The sequence below is a fragment of the Alligator sinensis genome, unplaced genomic scaffold (assembly GCF_000455745.1).
Source record: "Alligator sinensis unplaced genomic scaffold, ASM45574v1 scaffold948_1, whole genome shotgun sequence".
In the NCBI taxonomy this organism is placed as follows: Eukaryota; Metazoa; Chordata; order Crocodylia; family Alligatoridae; genus Alligator; species Alligator sinensis.
In genome coordinates, this window is record NW_005843093.1 from 292,984 (window position 1) to 311,378 (window position 18,395).

Consider the following 18,395-nt stretch of genomic DNA (forward strand, 5'->3'; position numbering starts at 1 on the left):
GCAGTCCTTCCTTTGGGCGGTCAATCCAGCCTCTCTTCCCAGCAATCAGTTCACCCAAGATAAGCAAATCTTTCAGACTAATTAAGCTTGCTTCCCCGGCTCCCCCTCCTGCAAAGTCTCTTTGCACAGAGCAACAGCAGGATTCCCATTGCGAGCGAATCGGTCAGGCTGCAGTGGCTGCAGGAGCGCAGGAGACGGCCGGCTTGATCTCTGCACGGCCTGGAAGTCTAAAATCTCAGCCAGACAAACAGCTCCTTGTAAGGTACCAGTCTGTGGTTCCTATTGTCCTGGCATCATAGAAAATGAGGGTGGACGGGACCTCAGGAGGTCACATCTAGTCCAACCCCTGCTCCAAGCAGGACCAGCCCCAAATGCAGGGTGCTCCCGGATGAGGTTGCAGCCCATCAGCAAGCCAACCCCCTGCACAGGACATCCAGTGTCTTGGCCGTGATGGCGAGCTGGGGGAACTCCAGGGTGTGCAAACGGGCCTGGGAAATGGGTGCTGACTTGACATGCCCCAGCATCAAGGGTTCATTGACAGGACCGAGCTACTGCCGGAGTCTGGAAGAAAAGCTTTGCCCTCACTGATGGGCTTGGGGTGCTGGGAAGCTCTGGGGGTCTCCCAGTCTGAGTGCCCTTTCTCTCCACCAGCTTTCCAAATGCATGTGATGCTCCGCGCTCTGTCTCCAAGCTGGCACTTACCTTGTCTGAGCCCTCCGACCTGGAGATCTCTTGGTCCAGCTGGGAGCCCCTCACCTGGTTCAGCTTTGTGCTTCCTCAGGGCTATCACAGGGGCCAGGTGAGGATAACAGGAGAGAGCCCTTCACCCAAAGCCCTGCACTGCTGCCATGGCTGGGAGGCATGCAGAGAGGAGCGCTGTGCATGGAGGTTTATAGCCTGTGCTGTGCAGACGCAGCTCGGCTCCTTCCTCCCCCGGGAGCCCCCGGCTCAGCTGAGAGATGGGACACAACAACCAAGCCCCTGCTTCTCTCCACCCCTCACTGCATGCGGCCGGGAGGCAGCTGGAGTCAGCGACCCTGCAGGGCAAACATGCAAAAGGGTAAATCACATCGGTACAAAGCAAACCATTAGCTGCCGGAGAGGCCCTGCTGGGCAGTGTCAGTTAATCCATGGGGTTCAAGGTCCTGCCCTGGCCTCCCTCTCTCTGGGGTCCCCTTCAGTCATATAACTCTTCCATATTGAGCCCCTCTCCTATGAAAAGCTTGAAGGTGAATGGGAATTTTTTGTGTAGCATAGGCTGTAGGGGATGGAGCTGGGCTGTTCTCATTGGGGGCAGACAGAAGGAGCAATGGGCTCAAGTTGCAGCAAGGAAGTTGAGGTTGGATATTAGGAAACATTTTCTCATGAGGAGGGTGGTGAGGCACTGCAACAGGCTCCCCAGAGAGGTGGTGGAGTCTGCATCCTTGGACTAAGGACAACTTGCAGCCAAGGTTATGTGGCAGGTTGGTGGTAGACCTGGCACTTGCGGTACATACCACTCCATCTGCTGATCTTTGCTGGCATTACTCTCTCTGAGCAAGTGATTGGGGCCAAATCCTCAGCTGCTGGGCATGTGCACAGCTCCATGGTGGCCAGCAGAGATCCCTTACACTGGAGACATTAATGAAGTGAGAGTTAGGCTTCATGCACTATAGCATGGTTGTGTTAGCCAGGGCTTGCAGAGCCTAGGCAGGAAGGAGGTGGCTGAGGACGCCAAGAGGAGGCCTTGGCCAGCTCCTTGGTTGTGCCACAGTTTCCCTAGGTGTAAAGCAGGGGATAACTCTTGGGCACTGTGGATTATAAAGAACTGAGAGATGAGGAATTCCATGTCTGGGTTCACATCTCGCGGTGAGGCTATGTCTTAGAGACAGAGAATTATGGACAACGAGCCCTGGCAGGGACCTCAGGAGGTCACATCTACTCCAACCCCTGCTCCAAGCAGGACCAGCCCCAACTACATCATCTCAGCCAAGGCTTTGTCTACCTGGGTATTAAACACCTCCAAGGATGGAGATCCCACCACGTCTCTGGGGAGCCTGCTCCAGTGCTTCACCACCCTCCTAGTGAGAAAGTTTTCCCTCATATCCAACCTCAACTTCCCTTGCTGCAACGTGAGCCCATTGCTCCTTGTCCCGTCATCTGCCCCCACCGAGAACAGCCCAGCTCCATCCTCTTTGCAACCGTCCTGCAGGGAGGTGAAGGCTGCTATTCAATCCCCCTCCGTCTTCTCTTCTCCAGACTCAATCAGCCCAGTTCCCTCAATCTCTCCTCACCAGTCTCGTCCCCCAGCCCCACAACCATTTCCATTGTCCCCCAAGGACTCTCTCCAATGTGTCCACATGCTTTCTGTAGTGGGGGCCCACAACTGGACACAGGACTCCTGAAATGGCCTCCCCAATGTCAAATAGAGGGGGAGAATCACTGCCCTCCATCTGCTGCCAACGCTTCTGCCAGTGCAGCCCAGGATGTTGGTAGCTTTCTTAGCAACACGGGCACACTGCTGGCTCCTGTTCATCTTATTGCCCACGGTCCCCCCCAGGTCCTTTTCTGCAGAGGTGCTGCCCAGCCCGTCACCCCCAGACTGCACCGGTGCCTTCTCATCATGTGCAGGTTGTGTGATGAACTCAACTACTTTCAAACCTCAGGGGTTTTAGTAGCCTCCTGAGCCATCCGCTCTTGTAAAGCTCAGGGCATTTTCTCGCATTCCAGCTAAAGACAGACCACCTCACTCTTTTTTAGTCCATTGTTGTTACACTTTACACAGATTTGGAGCTGCCTTCTGGGGTTTTGGGACCTAGTGGAAAACTTAATTCACCAAGAGGAAGTGATAGGACATGATGGTTAAAATTGGGATGCTCCTGCCTTAAGCAGGTGGTTGGACTAGATGTGACCTCCAGCCCAGTTCTCTGATGACTCTCTGAAGTAAAAGCAATAACAGCACAGTGCTCCCAAACAGTGATCTGTGTGAGAACCCCTTTTAAAAGTAGTGGGTACTCCCTGTTCTCAAACCACTGCAAATAACTTAATACACACTAAACCACAGTCCTATCATGTGTGGCCGGCAACCTCCGCCACAGCTTTGCTTACATGGTTACACCTCAAAGACAGACAAACAGAAGGAATAATGGGATGGGTGGATGGATGGATGGATGTTTGGCTGGCTGGATGTTTGTGTGCGTGGATGGATGGATGTTTGGATGGATGGGTGGATGGATGTTTGGATGTTTGGATGGATGCATGGATGGATGCATGGATGTTTGGATGGATGGATGTTTGGATGCATGGATGGATGGATGGATTGATGGATGGGTGTTTGGATGGATGTTTGGATGGATGAGTAGATGCATGGATGGATGGATGTTTGGATGCCTGGATGTTTGGATGCATGGATGTTTGTATGGATGGATGGACTGATGGATGGGTGTTTGGATGGATGTTTGGATGGATGGCTGGATGGCTGGATGGATGTTTAGATGGATGAGTGGATGCATGGATGGATGGATGTTTGGATGGATTGATGGATGGATGCATGGATGGATGGGTGTTTGGATGGATGAGTGGATGCATGGATGGATGAGTGGATGCATGGATGGATGGATTCATGGATGGATGTTTGGATGCATGGATGGATGTTTGGATGCATGGATGGAGGGATGTTTGGATGGATGGATGGATGGAGAGAAACAGCTTCAATTGTTTTCCTCTTTCTCTAGCTGGATCTAAGCAATGGGTGACGGGAGCCCCATAAACATGCTTCAGGTGCAGCATTTCACTGGAGCAATGTCTGCTGTCCTCAGCACAGAGCTGGAGGTGGATGCCCAGTGGTACAGAGCTTTGGATATTTGGGCAACGTTGACATTCATGGGAATGAGGTGGTGCAATCTTGCCCGCAGTTTGGCAGCCCTTGTGTTATGCATGGGTTTTACAAAGCTGTGGAAAACCAGGCATCACTAAATGTGCCTATTACCAGTAACACCCAGTAACCACAGCTGATGTGATTTGTGGCTGTAGGCCTTGCTGGGGCATTGATCAATATGTGCTGCTCACACAAAGGCTTTGCTAAAGCATCGGTCAGAGTCATAACCCTGTTGGAAGCATGAACATCTCGCATCAGCAAAACTTGGCATGTGGGATAGATGGGCATTCCTCCCAAAAGACAGGATGGGGAGATAGCTGTACAAGGGGTAGGATAATCCAAGACCAGGGTGATAAACCTGGAATGGGCACACCCAGTCAGGACATGAAACAAGCCCATGGCTTATTTATACAAGATGGTTTGAGATGTTGAAGACACAGATGGGATGCGACGTGTCATTTGTTTTGATCTTTGTATAAAAGGAGAATTGGAAATTGGGGAAACTTTTGTAGCAGCCTGGAGGAGCCTGTGTGGTGGTGTGCTGACAACTTTGTCACAGGTACAAATGCTTTATCTCCCGCTCTGATATACTTGTTACGCCAAAATGTGTTAGGGCTGTGCTTGCAAATAAGCCTGGCCGAATCTTTGCCCTCAAACCAAGCCCGTGGTTGTTCTTTAAGACAAAACTGTTGGGATCTCCTGGCTGCCACTTTTCCAGCACCAACAACACAACAATAACCCTTATGAGGACAACAGCAATGATGACACCGATAACTGGTAACAAGAAAACTTGTGCAAGTGCAGGGTCTGGCTCGATCCTTTCCATGTTCTGTATGTGAGGGTTTTGCTTCTCATGAGAGATCTTCTCATGCATCTGTTATGCGTCTGAAAACTGGCAGCTGGACACAGCTGCACGGGAAGAGGAATCCAGGCTCTTGGGTCAGATAGCTGTTTCTCAAACAATCAGGGGCTCAGGCACGGCCGAGCAGACCACGCGAGAATCCGCCAAAACATCAGGAGCAAGGAATGCATGGATTTGGGGTTTTTGGGGTTTTTTTTGCTTCTACTGTATTTTATTTATTTTTATTTTATTTCTTATATGCCAGCCTTTCCAACCGGGGCTCAGGGCAGCTTACCATAAAATACATTCTGCTAAATCCCATATAGAATTAACATCAGTTTGTTACTAAATAATATCCCAATTTAGCCTTGCTGGCTGAATACCTCTGCAAATAAGCAGGTCCAACAGTGTCTAGCTCCTTTGGGGCTCCATACTTGCAGGCAGGGAGAAAAGCAGAGGGTTATTAATAATCAGTCCCCAAAGGAAAAGGAAGAAGCTGCTGGGGCTTCAGAGCACAGACTATAAACTGCCCTGCACAGTGTCCCTCCCAGAGACTTTCTTTGCATGCCTTCCACCAGGCTGGTGCAGCCCGGAGCTGGGTTAAGTGAAGCATTTAGAGCCCCAAAATGTCCCTATCTGTGTGTAATGATGCAGAGGAGACACAAAGGAGGGTGCTTGTGAAAGGCTTATTGCTGTTGTGCTTGGGGCTATGGAAAAAAGCAGTGGCTAAATGAGCTGAACACACTGATTAATTTAATCTTGCTACACGGCTTCCTGTTGGCCTCCCTAGCGAAGATTCACAGCTGGCCAGATGTTCACCCAGCAGTAGAGGTATGGCACTGTGGCATCTCCTACATGGGAGGTGTTCAAGAGGGGGCTGCATAAGCTCTGGAGGGAGATGATTTAGGAGTAGCATTCCTGACCAGACGGCTGTTGAGGTTATAGAGTCATAGACAATGAGGGTTGAAGGGATCTCAGGTGGTCACCCCCCTGCTCAAAGCAGGACCAGCCCCAGCTAGTTCAACCCAGGTCCTTTGCAGTCTTATGCAATGAGAACACAAGCCATGGGGCATTTAAAGACCAGAGCTCATTTTTCAGCATTTTCACACCATCATTTCTAGTTCATGGAATAATTCATCCACGGCTGGTTGTACCCCTGAACAGGGAGACATACCTAGCCGTGCTAGTCTGAAGTCAAGCAGAAGGCAGGCAAGATTTGCACCTAACAGGCCAACCAAGGTATGCGTATATATAATTCTATATGTCTATCTCTATATCTAACTGGTATGCAGATATATATTATATAGATAGCACAAGTTTCCATGGGCTGAAGTTCACTTTATCAGATGCCATGAAAGGAGATACAGAAAGCAGAGTATAAGAAGGAGAGAGGAACTAGAAAGCCACCCAGGCTCCTGGGAGGTGCCCTGTACTGAAGATGGTACAGTGTCATCTCTGCTTTGCCCTTGGCATGGAGGTGGGTGATGCTTCATATGTTTCCATGTGACGTTTGTAGGTATTAGATTATTTTTCCCCCATCAGCCACCTGCAGTAGGAAATGAGACCTCTCTGTTTTGTGGGACTCCGGGGTTTTGTACGCATAGCCTGAAATCACGTTTGTGTTTCAGATTCCATACTCCACGAGGTTTTGCTCTCTGTTGGACCCTTTGTCTTCTAGCCCCTTGTGCCGTGCATCAGGCTTAGGCATCTGCACCGCAGCAGCATTTAACACTGTGTGCATCTCTCCCGTGTGCATTTTAGTGGATGATCTCTGTGCTGTCGCGCAGCCGGCAGCCCTGCACATTTGCAGGAAGTCTGCGATGATCACTTCCAAATTGGCTTGTTTAAAGTTCTGTTGAACCATTCATAGGAAAGTGCGCTTGTGATCTGCATACAGACGTCTCTCCCTCTCCCCAAACCTTCAGTTTCTAAGGAGATAAACCCTTGTTTATTTTCAGATATTCATTCTTTCAGGTTTCCTTGTCTGCTGAAGACAGCAGGCAGCAATACAGCTATGGGAGCAGAGGGTACTGGTGATATCAATCTTATTTCCAGCCATTTCTTGTACAACAGCACTGTCTACCTCAGGATAAAGCAGCCTAATCACATTTCTGCATGCCAAGCTTGGAAATGCTTCTTGTCCTACATGCAGGACCAGAGACAGGCGGAGCTCCAGAGTCTCAAAGCATGGATGAGATGATGGGGCAGGGATTTAGGTTTATCTGGAACTGGGGAACCTTGTGGAACAGGAGGAATCTGTACAAAAAAACCAGGCTCCACTTGAACCAGGACAGGACCAGACTGCTGGCAAAACATTGACAAGGGTGTAGAGCAGATGGGATAGGATAGAGGTCTATAAAATCAGGAAGGGTGTGGACCAAGTGAACAGCAAACAGTTGTTCACCAAGTCCCGGAATGCTGAAGCTAGGGGGCACCCATTGAAATTCCTAGGTGACAAGTTTAAACCTAACAAGAGAAAATAATGTTTAATGCAATGCATCGTTAACTTGTGGAACTCATTATCACAGGAGGAGGTGGTGGCAGAGAGCAGCGCCAGGTTTAAGAAGGGACTGGATAAATTCATGGCTCATAGATCTATTAATGACTATTGAACACAATGGCTGGAGATGTTTCCTTTGGCATCTCCAAACCAATAATAGTGGACACCAGGAAGGGCACTGAATAGGGGCTAGATCGTGCTTTCCCTCTATAGCATCCGCTTTTGCCAATGTTGGAGACCGAATACTGGACCATTGGTGTGACCCAGGATGACACGTCCTCTGTTCTTAAATAAGCCCTTGATCCTATTGCCTATGAGGTCAAAGGAAAAAGCACTATAATAGTAGGGTGAGTGATTTGAGGAAGAGAGAGAATATGTGAACAGTTCAGTTGTTCAGTCCCACGTCATTACATTGGTTTGCAATGTGCTACTTTCTCTAGGGAATTATTGCCTTTGGGTTGGCACTGGACACTGGGAAGTGTACAGTCAGCTTGGCTTATCATTGCTAATCGCTGTGAATCCATAATACCCTGTTGTGGCAGAGACCCATCTCTCACAGGGCAAGGAGAATGACTGGAGTGGTAGCATGTGCGATGGGCTAGTGACACGGGCAGAGTATATTTGAGCAACAAACAGTGAGAAAATGCTGGATCTTCACGTTCTCTTCTGTTTATTAATGAGTTCTTTACATGTTGGTTTTCAGGGACTGGAAGCGTCTATGGAGACTAGCTGAACCTCCCAGCATACCCTGCCATGGCCAATCCCAATGGAACCACCCTCCACGCCTCCATCTTCATCCTCATTGGCATCCCGGGCCTTGAAGGTCTGCACATCTGGATCTCCATCCCTTTCTGCACCATTTACATCTTCTCTCTCTTAGGGAACTGTCTCCTCCTGGTTATTATCAAGACTGAGCCGAGTCTCCACCAGCCCATGTACCTTTTCCTGGCCATGCTGGCGATCGCTGACCTGGTTGTCTCCTCCACCACCCTGCCCAAAATCCTCACCATCTTCTGGTTCAACAATGGTTATATCAACATTGATGCTTGCCTGGCTCAGATATTTTTGGTCCATTCTGTTTCCACCATGGAGTCTGGGTTCATATTGGCCCTGGCCTTTGATCGTTACGTGGCCATATGCAACCCTCTGAGACACTCGGTCATCCTCACCAACAGGGTCATTGCCAAGATCGGGCTGGGGGTGGTGGTGAGAGGGTCCGTGCTGCTGAGCCCGCACCCCTTCTGAAGTGGCTGCCTTACTGCAGGACCAACGTCATCGCTCACACCTACTGCGAGTTCATGGCACTGGCCAAACTGGCCTGTGCAGACACGTCATCCAGGAGAGCCTACAGCCTGACTGTCGCCTTCCTCACTGGGGGGGTAGACTTGGTCCTCATTGTGGTGTCATATATCCTGATCCTTTGCACTGTCTTCAGGTTCCCCTCCAAGGAGGCGCGTTTCAAATCCCTGGGCACCTGCAGCTCCCACGTCTGCGTCATCCTGGTTTCTTACACACCTGCGTTCTTCTCCTTCCTGACCCACCGCTTTGGTCATAGCGTGGCCCCGCATATTCACATTATCATAGCCAACATATACCTCCTTGTCCCATCTATGTTTGACCCCATCATCTATGGGGTCATGACCAAAAAGATCCGGGAAAGGGCGCTGAGAATATTTTGCCCCAGGCACACTCAAGCACTTTCATAGGACAAGACAGTCAGTGCAGAAGTCTCGTTCACTGGTCCCAAGTGACTTCCCCTTTACTTCTCAATAACCATCTATCCCAAGGCAATGCAGAACCCAGAACTAGGATTTCACCAGCATTTACTGTATCATGCCCATGATCTTCAGACTGAATCAGAGCACTTTTTTTCCAAAAAACATGTCCCTTTTGGTTTGAAGACTTCATGTGGTTGTCTCATCTCACCCAGCAGTGTTGCATACATGTGGAATACATGGGAGGACTGATGGGACTTTGCAGGTGATGGTTTAGAGACATGTAGCAGTTCTCCATCCTGTCCTTTTGGGTCTCTCCTAAAAGAAAACATTTCCAACTCTGTGGTCTCTTTGTTGGGGGCCGGGGGGAGGGATGTGTGGCTGGGTATGTCCTGGCCAGGTCTGATAGGTGCTGCTGCTGAGATCAGTGAAAGTTTCTATCTTCTGGAGGAAGAATAACCATGCTATGGTATTCTCCCAGAAAGCACCAGGGGCGGGAGCCTAACTCTGGCTGCTCGTTCTTCCTCTCTCTGTGCAAGTATGTCCTGTGTTGTAGTAAAACGGGAAAACAAAGCCAAAAAAAAAAGAAAGAAAAGAAGAAGGTGACAGTGACAGCCCAATAGTTACTGCAAAACCCCCAGCTTTCTTTTCTCAGTAAGGATCTTGACCATCACTTAACAAGTGATAGTAAGAAATTTCCCATTTAAAAGTCTTTCTACAGATGAAAGGGAAAGGAATAAGGGGACCATGTTCAATTGAATGCTTATGTTATGTTTCAAACACTGTCAACACGTTCTTTTTTGTGTAATTAATAGAAGTTCAATGTGTACTTCGCTACAATTATTATAGTGAGAACCGCTGACTGTTGATCTAGAACCTGGGAAAACACAACAGTTTTAATAATAATCCAACCTAATTCCCCCATACTCCACTCTTTACACAACCAGAGCCATATGAAGAAATGCCATGAGTGCATTTTGGTCCCAACCCATTGTTTTTTACTCAATATCTAGAAATGTGCTTTGCTAGTGGGTTTCTGATGTGGCTTGTAAAAAACATACTGTCTGTGTCTGTACAAGGTGCTTGCTGCACAGTGTGGAAATAAGTTTAACCAGGCCTCTTACTTGACTAAGAGGAGAGACAAAGAGAGAGAAAGAGAAGAGAAAAAGATGCTGATGCTATGTGTTTAAAAAATGTTCTAAGATAAGAAAAAACCTTCATGCCTTGTTTTGTCTTGATATATTAAGCTCTGTGTGCAGATGTTAACCTCCTCCTCTCCTCCGAACCGGAAGCTGATAACTGTTCCCAAAACAGTGTTTTTTTCTAAATAAGTAAACTGCTTTCATGTGCAGTAACAACTGCACAGGCTGTCTCTCATGTAGACAAGGCCAGTGAGCACCAATGGCTTTTCAAACACTTAAAGGGAGGCTACTATCTTCTTGTCAACTCAAATCATAGAGTACTATTCTCCATCATATCTCTACTTCTGCATGGCACCATGAAGACATTAAAGCAATGTACAATTCAATTTAGCCTTGAGATCAAAGTCTAATTCACTCCAGGACCAACTACAGCAAGAAGCAGTGGAGAGAAAACACACTGGTGTGCAGTTAATACTATTTGGCTTTACTGAGCAGTAGACCAATTTACTGCACAGTAAGCACCTGCAGGTGTAGATGGTGATGCTTTACTGTGCATTAGCTTAGTCTAGTATGCAGTAAAGTGTCTTGTGTAGACATGGCCACTGTTCTTCATTTTGTTTAGTGGTGGGGTATGGCCTGCCAGTACAGTATGGCTCTACTTGGTAGGGGAATATGCTGGACACACAGGTAATGCTCAGTCCTTGTGAAGAGAACAGGGCCAAGAAAGACAAAGAGACCCTTTTCTATCCAGAGGAATATGCTGGAGGAACAAGGTGGAGGCATAAAGTCCCTGATGGAAGATTGGATGGAGCATAGATGACCTTTCTTGTCTTCCGAGGCAGCAGCAGCAGCAATGAAGAAGCAAGATATGTAGGTGCAAAGCCTTCTCTGGTGAAAATATGACCAGGAGACACTTATCCTCCTCTGGGATGAAGTGGTGAGAGACGTGTCCATGGTTTTCATGGGGCATCAGGGTAGGAAAGGGTGGGTAAAGCCCTCAGAGAGAGAACTGGGAGCTGAGAGGGGGGTTATGCTCCCTTAGATACTGGAAGAAACATGAAAGGAGAAGGGTGACAGGAGAGACAGGGTTTCAGGGTAAGTGGTGTGGCCTCAAGGCACAATACTCTGTGCTTCACAGAGAGAGGGGATGGGCCTAAAAGTGACAGAGATGAATCCAATCCCTCAAAGGGCTGTGGGGAGGCAGCAAGAGATACCTGGTGCCTCATGCTGTGGACAGGTGATGAGGGCCAAAGGGACATGCACCCATGGTGCGGATCTAGGATTCTGGACAGGGTGGTGCTGATGGTGCTGTTAGCGCACCAACTGTCCACTAAGGGATCACTAAGGGATCACTAAAGCACAATTAACCCAGCGTGAATGTGGAATACGTCACACACTCAACTAAAATCTGACTTTATTGATTCAACATATGTCATCTTAGTAGTTTCTATATACACAGAGAGAAAAACAGTACAATGATCTAATTCAATACCAGGTGATGTTTTCTGCACCCCAGGGTCTGATGGATGACTATTCAGCAATCCTGAAAGTAGAAGGTGTTCATTGGTGGGCAATCTTTATGGCTGGCACTATCCAGACAGATGTTGTTTGCTGCATAGATGATGATACACATCTAACTTTCTTGTTGTCCCCTTTTATGCTTTTCTTCAGTTTCACTCCTTTGGTGACTCCTTGTTTCTGGGTATTGTTGATTGGTTTCCCTACGAGCAGCTTGCTGTTCATGTTTTATCCTGTCAGCATGTTCCTTTGTTCCAACAGACCCATCACATGCACACCTCTTAATTTGGTCTTTTGCTGGTGTCTTAAATTTGGGCATTGTCCATTGGTCCCCTCTTGTCACCTTTCATTAACATATCCAACTGTTTCATGCCTCTGATGCAGTTGGTTAGTGCCAAGTTCAGTTACCTTGAGCTGGTAACAAGGCTAACACTATGGCGTGTTAGAAGGACTTCTTACAGTGAGAAGGAAGGAAAGAAACAATATATAAGCGAGCTCAAGGCTATGGCTGACTACGCAAATACCAATAGCAGAAACAGAAAAAACAAGAGAAGGTTCAAACAATGCTGTGATTCACCACCCCAGCAGGTGCAACTAAAAGTAAATGTGACAAGCTACCCTAACACTGTGGAGCATCATCACATATAACATTTTAAATTAAATATAACACATCACATTTTTCTCTAGTTAAAAATAAACTAGAAGGTTTACTAATAAGGTAGATGCCTAGGGCTGGATTATTAAGTTTAAAACTGAAGCAAAAACAAATGTAACTTTATTGGCATGTACATTGGTTCTGCTTGAGCAGGGGGTTGGATGAGATGTGACTTTCTGAGGTCCCTTCCAACTCTCCTTTTTTATGCTTCTGTGACTAATATGCGATATCATATATTTTGTATAAAAAACAAAACAAACTAGGCAAGACATAATCAAAAGATGTTGTTTCATTAGTCCTGTAGTTATTAGAATTAAAGTACATCTTTTTTTCAGATTCAGAAAACAAAATCCATCTTTCTTCAGCATCTCGGTAGCACCTTGCATGCTTCTCTGAAAGTTATTTCCACACCCGAGTTAATATTTTTAGTTAGAGTTAAAAACAGTCAGCATGGCTGTGAAACAGGAGCTGTTACTAGGAGCAGCGAGCGGACAGCAGAATGGTAGAAGAAAGGATTGCTGGATTAGTGGAAGATCCAGACCATTAAGCAGGAGAGGGCTGTTAACACCTATGGAATGAAGAGTTTAGAAGGAATCAGTGACTCCCTCACTGCTGGAGTTGGAGTCGCTCCATTTCCCACCCTGTTGGGAGACCATCCAGCCTTTAGGGCTTGGCCAGCCAATCACAGCATGAGGCAAAGCCTGTTCCCTGTGTTTCATTGGATGAAGGTGCTGTCACTCATTGTCCTGAGGGAGACAGGGGTGGGTGGGTGGGTGCGGGGGGAAGATGGCTGTGAGGGGTCAAGCCACGAAAGGGAATCCTGGCAGAGTTGCCTAAGCCAGTGATGAAAGATGGTGGCTGGCTCCACCGTGGCTGGCCCTTGGGCCCTGCTCAGACTCCACATAGCAGGCTGGAGCAGTGTCAGCCCACACGTCATCTCTTTGAGCTGGGGGAGACTGGAGGGGGACATCCTCAGAGACTCAGGTTCCTTCACCTTGCAAGGGAGCCATTGCTCAGACCCCATCCTTCCTCCTCGTGCTGGTGGGAGAAGGTCTCACCCCAGACAACCCAGGCTATGAGTCCTGAGTTCAGGATGAGGGAAGTAGAGGGGAGACTCTGTCATGAACCTGTTCGCAGGACTTATGTAATATTTTTTTGCCTTTGGTGGGTTCCAGGGCTGGGGCATGGATGGTGCCTGGTCAACCCAAGTTTGCTGTAACAGCTTGTGGCTTATTTTTGCTCTCAATGGGTCTCAGGTCGTCTGGGCCAGAGCACTCCCCCTTCCTTTCAAGTCTCTACACAAGGCTGCTCTGCTCCCGTCTTACTTATCTGCTCTCACCCTTGTCCCTCTGGGCTAGGTCCAGTGCCTAAGTAACCACCTCAATCTGGGATGAGGGTACTAGAGTTGGCTTCTACTACTTTTACTTACCCTACTGTAGCAAAGTAGGCCTATAGGCTGACAGCACCATTGGTGTGGGGACAGGCACATGGCCACCCCTCAGTGACTATCAGGGATCAAACCAAGAATCAAGCTTTGTAAGCAGAGCCCTTACAAGTGTGGCTGGAGCCCCAGTCCAAAGAGGGGTGCTACCCCAGGCTGTGCATGCAGCTGGATGGATCACAGGGTGGGGAGGGGTGTGTGTGTGTATATATATGAGGGTGTGTGTGTGTGTGTATATATATATATAATCATGGAAAATGTGGATTTGTACCTTGAATAGGAGAAGCATTCTGCACCAGCAGCCCTACCAGGGCTGTGTACTCATGGGGCATCCCCCAAATTCAGCTGTGCCTTGGAGTGGGGGGGTGACTGTGTGTAACCAGCAAACAGATGCTCCCCAAGATATAAATGGCTGGGGTTTGGGATGTGTTCTTTACCTCCACCAGTTTGTTTTGCTCTTGTCCCCACAAGGGCAGAAGGCAGAGGTTGGACTTGTACCCTCCATACCTGTGTGGCTTAAAGTCATCTTCTGAATGACCATATCCCTTGCAGAGCCCATGTAGTTGATTCCCCTTTTGTACTGCTCCATGTGCCAGGATGCATCTGTGAATGGTCTGCCTGACTCTTCATGAGAGAGGAGATGCTGAGCCGCTAGGACCGAAGGAGGTAGAAGAGCTGCCGGAAAAAAATGAGAGGCAGCCTCTCTGGGCTGTCCTGCTCCCTTCTGACTCCTGCCAGACTCTGGAGACATGAAAGCAGACCTGCACATCCTTTCTGCAAGACACAGGCCAGGAGCTCCCTCATATCCTCTGAGACCCTTCTCTCAGCTTGTGCACTGGAGGCAGAAAGCTATGATGGAGACGATCCATGGCCTGCCCTAGGCAGCAGGTCACACACAGTGATCGCAGCGGTGGTTCCTGACCTTTACAATCCTTGACTCCAGGGAATGAAGGAACTTTGTGGGCATCAGGCCTTCTTCCCTTGGGACATGGACCTGATTGATTGGAGAGGGGAGTCTAAGCTAATGGCCACACGTCCAGTTTTAGGCCTAAACTTCAAGAAGGTTGGGGACCAGTTGGAAAGAGTCCAGCTCAGAGCAACAAAAATAATTAGAGACCTGGGAAACAAGACTGATGAGCAAGGACCTTGGTTTTCTCAAATTCCCAATTTTTTAATTAAAAACTGTAACTGCAAATCCAAACTTTCCATGATTAAAATGAAACAGCACTATATATATATATATATATATATATACACACACATATATATATATATACACACACACATACACACACACACACACACCCACCCCCCCCACTATATATATATATATATACACACACACACACACACTCCCCATATATAATATATATTACACACACACACACATACACATATACTCCCCCATATATATATATATATATATAAATATATAACCCCAAGTCCACATTTTCCATGATTAAAATGAACCACCACTATATATATATATATACACACCCCATATATATATATATATACACACACATACACATATACTCCCCCCATCTCTCTCTCTCTCTCTCTCTATATATATATATATATATAGTGGTGGTTCATTTTAATCACGGAAAATGTGGATTTGGGGTTACTTTTAAAATCCAAAAATTGGGGATTTTTTTTAAATCAGAGAAAACCGGGATCCCTGCTGATGAGGACAGACTGGAAGAGCTAGAGAGTCTGGAGAAGAGAAGACGGAGGGGGGATGTGATCACAGCCTTCAAATCCCTGAAGGGAGAAGACAGAAAGGATGGAGATGGGCTTTTCTCTGTGGCCACAGGGGAGAGGGCTAGGAGCAATGGCCACCAGCTGCAGCACAGGAAACCGAGGTTGGAGATGAGGAGAGACTTTCTGAATCTGAGGGGGTCACACATTAGAACCAGCTCTCCAGATAAATTGTGGGATCTCCATTTTTGGAGATTTCCAAGATCAGGTTGGACAGACACTTGATTGGGATAGTTTAGTCAGGGCCAATCCTACCTTGAGCAGGGTCCTGGACTAGGTGACATTGTGGGGTCCCTTCCAGACCGACTTTCCCCCTCTGGGGCCAGAATCTGACATGGAGACACACCAGTGCCCACCAGCAAGTCAGAGATGTGCTCTATACCCAAGCTGTCAGCTCTCTATATTTGCATTTGCCAATCTATTGTGGACATAAGAAGGCTTTGGCAGGCAGCTTCTGCTTCCACAGGTCCAAGCCACCATATTTTATCTCCAGGACCTAGGAAGAGGAGCAACTCATAGATGCTCATAAATGCAAAGAGGTCTTTGAAAGTGCATGAAGTCTTAGATGCTGTTGGTCAGGGGGACAGCCAACAGAGAGCATAGGAGTGGTAGGAGCCTCTGGATTCGGAGTGCCTAGGGAACCATGCCATGCAAGTCCTGTTCATAAATTGATTAAGGCCATCTTAAAAACCATTCTTCTTCCAGAATCTCACAGCCATGATGGTTGGAGACCTTTTTCCTGTGTTCACCCTACACTTATCCATAGCCTCTGTTTGCTCTTGTGCCAACATTGGCCTTTTGCTTTCAAAGCTCTTCTCCCTCCCTGGTGTTTACCCCACAGCAATTGAATCCGCTCCCAGACCCAACAAGCCAAGCTCTTTTAGTCTCCTTTTGTTGAATGGGCTTCCCAGATCCCCAGTTTTCATAGTACCCTTCCCTGCACTTGTTCCGCTTTGAATTCATCTTCCTTGAATGCTGGTGACCAGAACTGCACATGCTGTTCCAGGTGAGGCCTCATCAGGACCCCTCGCAATGGAAGATCTTGTTAGATACCTTCAAGAACTACATACGCCTTTTCACAGCAGCAACACATTAGTGGTTCAAAGGCATCCTGTGATCAGCTAATGTACCCAGGATTTTCTTTTCCTCTGTCATTTCCTACCACTAGGCACACAGATTTCTTATTATTCTGTACTTTGTCCAAAATACAGACTGGCATCTCATTTCTATACTGTTCTCCTTAAGGTAATTTGTTTTTTTTCCTGCATGATATTCTCATCTTCCTCTGTGTTGATGTGACCTCCCAGGAAACGTCACCGGTAAATTCCTACCTTTTGTGCCAGGTCACCAATATGAAAATAAGACTTGTCCCCAAGACATTCCACTAATGACCTGTCTAAAAATATCTTGTCACCTTACAACTCTGTACTGATGTGCAGCGTCTTACCTCTCTTCTTATTAAAGTATGACACTAAATCCTATATTCTCCAGCATAACCAACATTTCCCACGTGGCATCCTATCAAATGATCTCCTGCAGTCCTGATAAATTAGATTTACTGCCTTCTCTTTGTCTAAAACATCTGTTATCCCAGAAAGCTATCGGGTGAATCTGACTTGATCATCCATTGGTAAACCCATGTTGCATTTTGTCTAATTATTTCCAGACTTGTTCTCAAGCTGCGTGCAACAGACTTCTTTTGCTTTTGGCTATTCCCCATGCCAGCAATTGGCCACTGCATGCTAAAACCATTGACTAAGGATGTCTTATCACTTTACAGCTCTGTACTGATGTGGTTCCCATGTGCAGAGTCTTACCTCTCTTCCTATTAAAAGTACGACACTGGAACGTCTTAACATCGCCTACCCCAGGCTCACGTAGGTGGCATGACTAACTGCACGTTGTAGATTGTGTCCACATAACTGTGTACCACGGAGCCATATGAGGGAGCCATATGTGTACCATATGAGGGGGTCCTATATTCTCTTCCAACTCTTCAAAGCCACGTAGACTATGATTTTTACCATTCACAAATAAAATATTGAGGTCAGAATAAGAGGTCTGTAGGTTTTCACCTTTCCCAAAGATGAGGGTTTGTACATAGCTGCCATTACACAGACCTGCTTGTGAGCTTTGCTTTTGCCATCTAACCTGCAGACACTTCCCTCCTATCTTCCAGTGGCCTGGTAGCTGCTATGAAAGCTGTTGTCACGTTGCTGTGAGTGTCTGCCCTCAATGGTGTGAAGTCCTTCCAGAGTTCAGACCTTATTTGCCTCTACTGAAGAGCGGCTGGGAAAAACAAGGGTGCTGAAGCTAAATGGCCCCTTCTCTTGCTGATGGAGCTGCTGGTCTCAACCTTGAAATAAACAGGGCCCCAGAGACTAGCATGAAAGGGGATTGGGGGGCACATAACATTTGAGGGCACCACATACCCTGGAGATCAGATTAAAAATGCATTTCATCCAGCATAGTTCCCCCTTCCATTTTGGTTTCAGATCATGGGACAGAGACTCTTTCTCCCACTGGGCACATCTACATGAGTCATTTAACTGCACAATAGCATAGTTTACTGTGCAGTAAGCTTGTGTGTCTACATGTGCACATGCTTACTATGCATGTGCATCTCGCTAATCATGAGTAAATTTGCTACCTGCAAATGCAAGTGGCAAATTTCCTTTCAATTAGTAACGATGCAGTAGCACTTGTGTAGATGCCTGACCGGGAGCAAATTTGCTCCTGGTCAGCCATCCACCGGGGGCAGAATACTGCTTCCTGCCCCTGGGAGCTGCCTGCTGCTGGGGTGGGCTCTGCCACTGGAGCCTAGGTGGGGACTATGTCCCCCTGCTCCAAGATTGCGATCGGGGAGAGGGGGCTGAGAGATCCTTATCTCCCAGCCTCCGCTTCACCATCATGATTGGGGAGAAGGGGGCTGGGAGATCCTTATTTCCCAGTGCCAGCTCCATGGT

The 18,395-nt window shown here is 47.5% G+C and overlaps 1 protein-coding gene across 1 annotated transcript; it reads left to right on the forward strand.

Annotated features, from left to right (window-relative positions):
• The first annotated feature begins 7,950 nt into the window (after nt 1-7,950).
• LOC102381363 (putative olfactory receptor 52P1) lies at nt 7,951-8,903 on the forward strand. Its single transcript, XM_014526592.2, is given in 2 exon segments — nt 7,951-8,437; nt 8,440-8,903. Coding segments are annotated over 2 exon segments (951 nt in total).
• The last annotated feature ends 9,492 nt before the right edge of the window (nt 8,904-18,395 follow it).